General features: G+C 40.6%; 1 protein-coding gene across 1 annotated transcript; it reads left to right on the top strand.

The window, feature by feature from the left end:
* Positions 1 to 300: 300 nt before the first annotated feature.
* Positions 301 to 1,534, top strand: LOC115148215 (insulin). The gene is made up of 3 exons (XM_029690187.1): positions 301 to 383; positions 769 to 955; positions 1,238 to 1,534. The coding sequence occupies exons 2-3, from the start codon at positions 781 to 783 to the stop codon at positions 1,378 to 1,380; spliced, it is 318 nt and encodes a 105-aa protein (XP_029546047.1). The 5' UTR covers positions 301 to 383; positions 769 to 780; the 3' UTR covers positions 1,381 to 1,534.
* The last annotated feature ends 862 nt before the right edge of the window (positions 1,535 to 2,396 follow it).

The following is a 2,396-nucleotide window of genomic DNA, read 5'->3' as shown; positions in this document are numbered from 1 at the left end:
CCTATGCTCTTTAGCATGGCTGAATCAGGAGCAGGTAGACCATACACAGGTCACCAATCCCTGAAATCCTCTGTACATCTCAGACACAGGTCACATTAGTTATGTCCGATTCACTGGCCCTCTGCTTGGACCACTAATGTCCCTTAGTAAGACAAACATGCCTAACGAGGCGAACAATTGGATTGCCACTTACCATTTGATTTCATTGAGTGACTTCTCTTTTTTCCGCTGACACTGGCAAAGACCGCAGGCCCTTGTTCCGAGACCCGTCTGCTCCAGGGGTATAAATGGGGAGATGACCTGGTGTTCTGCCTCAGCTAATTCTTCTCTCAGCATTTTTGCTACTCTTCAATAGAGCTTCTTCACCACCACCAACTCCATAGGTAAGAGCTTAGGGGTCTATGTGTTTCACTGGAGGATTGGGAACGACAGGAGGGTTAGCGTGGTAGAGCTTGGGAATGCAACTAGAATATGAAAATGCCTCAGAACTCTTACTGTTTTCGTTGAACAAATGTATTTTTATGTACTATGTACTTTACTTCATCTAGTACCCAACAACTGTAGTTTTGTTGATGTAGGGATATGGTTTATTTTAGAACATATTGAATGACAATATATCAACAGGATATGGGTTGTCAGCATTACACAAAATGAGTAATATCAATCCAAGAACTAGAATAGAGATTGTTCTCATACATTGCATGAAGCTCCCATAGTGTACTGTAAGCAGTGTGAATATATCTGTTTCATTGTGTTTCCTTCCTCGAGCCTACCATCACTATGGCCTTCTGGCTCCAAGCTGCGTCTCTGCTGGTGCTGCTGGCACTCTCCCCCGGGGCAGACGCTGCAGCTGCCCAGCACCTGTGTGGCTCTCACCTGGTGGACGCCCTCTATCTGGTGTGTGGAGAGAAAGGATTCTTTTACAACCCAAAGAGAGATGTGGATCCCCTTATAGGCAAGACACCTCTAGCACTGTCTGAATTCAAAGACTTCATAGCTGCTCGAATACTCAACTTGATCTAAGACCACAAACTACTTTCCTGTTTTTGTGTGTGTAGAAATAGCACGTAGGAAACTCATGGTCACTATGAAGAACAATGTTGTGGAACCTACAAATATTTAAATGAATGTGAAGGCAATGATGAGACAGGAAAAGGCATATACAGTAGTCCATACAACATATGCTGGTTTATGTTGTGGTATAGCACTCACTCAAAATATTTTTCTCCTCTTGCAGGGTTCCTCTCTCCAAAATCAGCCCAGGAGAATGAAGAGTACCCCTTCAAAGACCAGATGGAGATGATGGTAAAGAGAGGTATTGTAGAGCAGTGCTGTCACAAGCCCTGCAACATCTTCGACCTGCAGAACTACTGCAACTGAGGCCTGTCGCACCACTTAGCCTGCTTTCACCCACTGCCACGGTCAAATTCTCAGAGACAGCATCCTATTTCAAAGATTTGCAAACATGTAGTGCAAACAAGAAATGGTCTAGACGTGTTTTATTTTTCCCAGAAAATAAAGTTATATGAAATTAGCAAGGACTTTGAGTTTTGCTTTTATGAATGGGCCTTACGTTCTGAGTAGGCTACTATGACTTCTGTGCAATTTGTGGTTTTGAGTTTACATATATTGTAAATGCATATTGCGGTAATTCAGACATGTTCATATCATGTCCTCTTAGTTGCCTCGATTGTGGTACTATGCAGCTAAGAGCGGCCTTGCACAATGACCATTTTGTTCCCCCTTTTTCTCCCAGGTATTGCATTCTTTTGACTGTCTACCTTATCATAATCAACTAATATTACAGTGTTTTCAAATCTATTATGCTCTTTGCTAACATCATTCAGTGTTTTTGAGATAGGCCTATGCACAGCTTCATTCACCTTGCTACTGTGCTTGGTTCATTCACCATCATGTTATAGCTCTCAGACAAGCTTTTGGTTTATGAAACTTTATTTAGTATTTGCTAATTATTATGCATTTTTCTGTCTTTAAAATTCATTCATTATTCACTTCTGAAATCTTAATCACGTGGGCCCAGTTTTTCAAAACTTTTCATCTGGATCTGAGTGGTCCGGATTCAGATCGATCGGGCTGTTTTTTAGAAGAAGAAAAAATACTGATATAACCCTCTCACCAAAGGTTCAGATAAATCAGCATGGAAATAATTGTGAAAAGGATGAACTTGTATGAAATTGACTCGTTAGGGGGGAAATGAGAAGCTAGGAATATTACTAATAGATATTTAAAGGCTAAGATTCCTGTTTCCAGAATGTTTTCCCATGTAATAAGAATAAATGCAGTATGACTCAATAAAAATACAACCACACACTGAATACAATTTGACTTGGATGTGTTATTACTGTTATGAAGAAAGACAATCAGAAATACAATAC

Source organism: Salmo trutta, chromosome 15 (genome assembly GCF_901001165.1).
Source record: "Salmo trutta chromosome 15, fSalTru1.1, whole genome shotgun sequence".
NCBI lineage: Eukaryota > Metazoa > Chordata > Actinopteri > Salmoniformes > Salmonidae > Salmo > Salmo trutta.
The sequence above is the reverse complement of the archived record's forward strand: the minus strand, read 5'-3'. Positions and strand labels throughout refer to the sequence as shown.

Coding starts and splice junctions, on each gene's coding strand:
- LOC115148215 (XM_029690187.1), top strand. CDS start 781: ATGGCCTTCTGGCTCCAAGCTGCGTCTCTGCTGGTGCTGCTGGCACTC. Junction 956..1,237: donor AGATGTGGATCCCCTTATAG/GCAAGACACCTC, acceptor CTCCTCTTGCAG/GGTTCCTCTCTCCAAAATCA.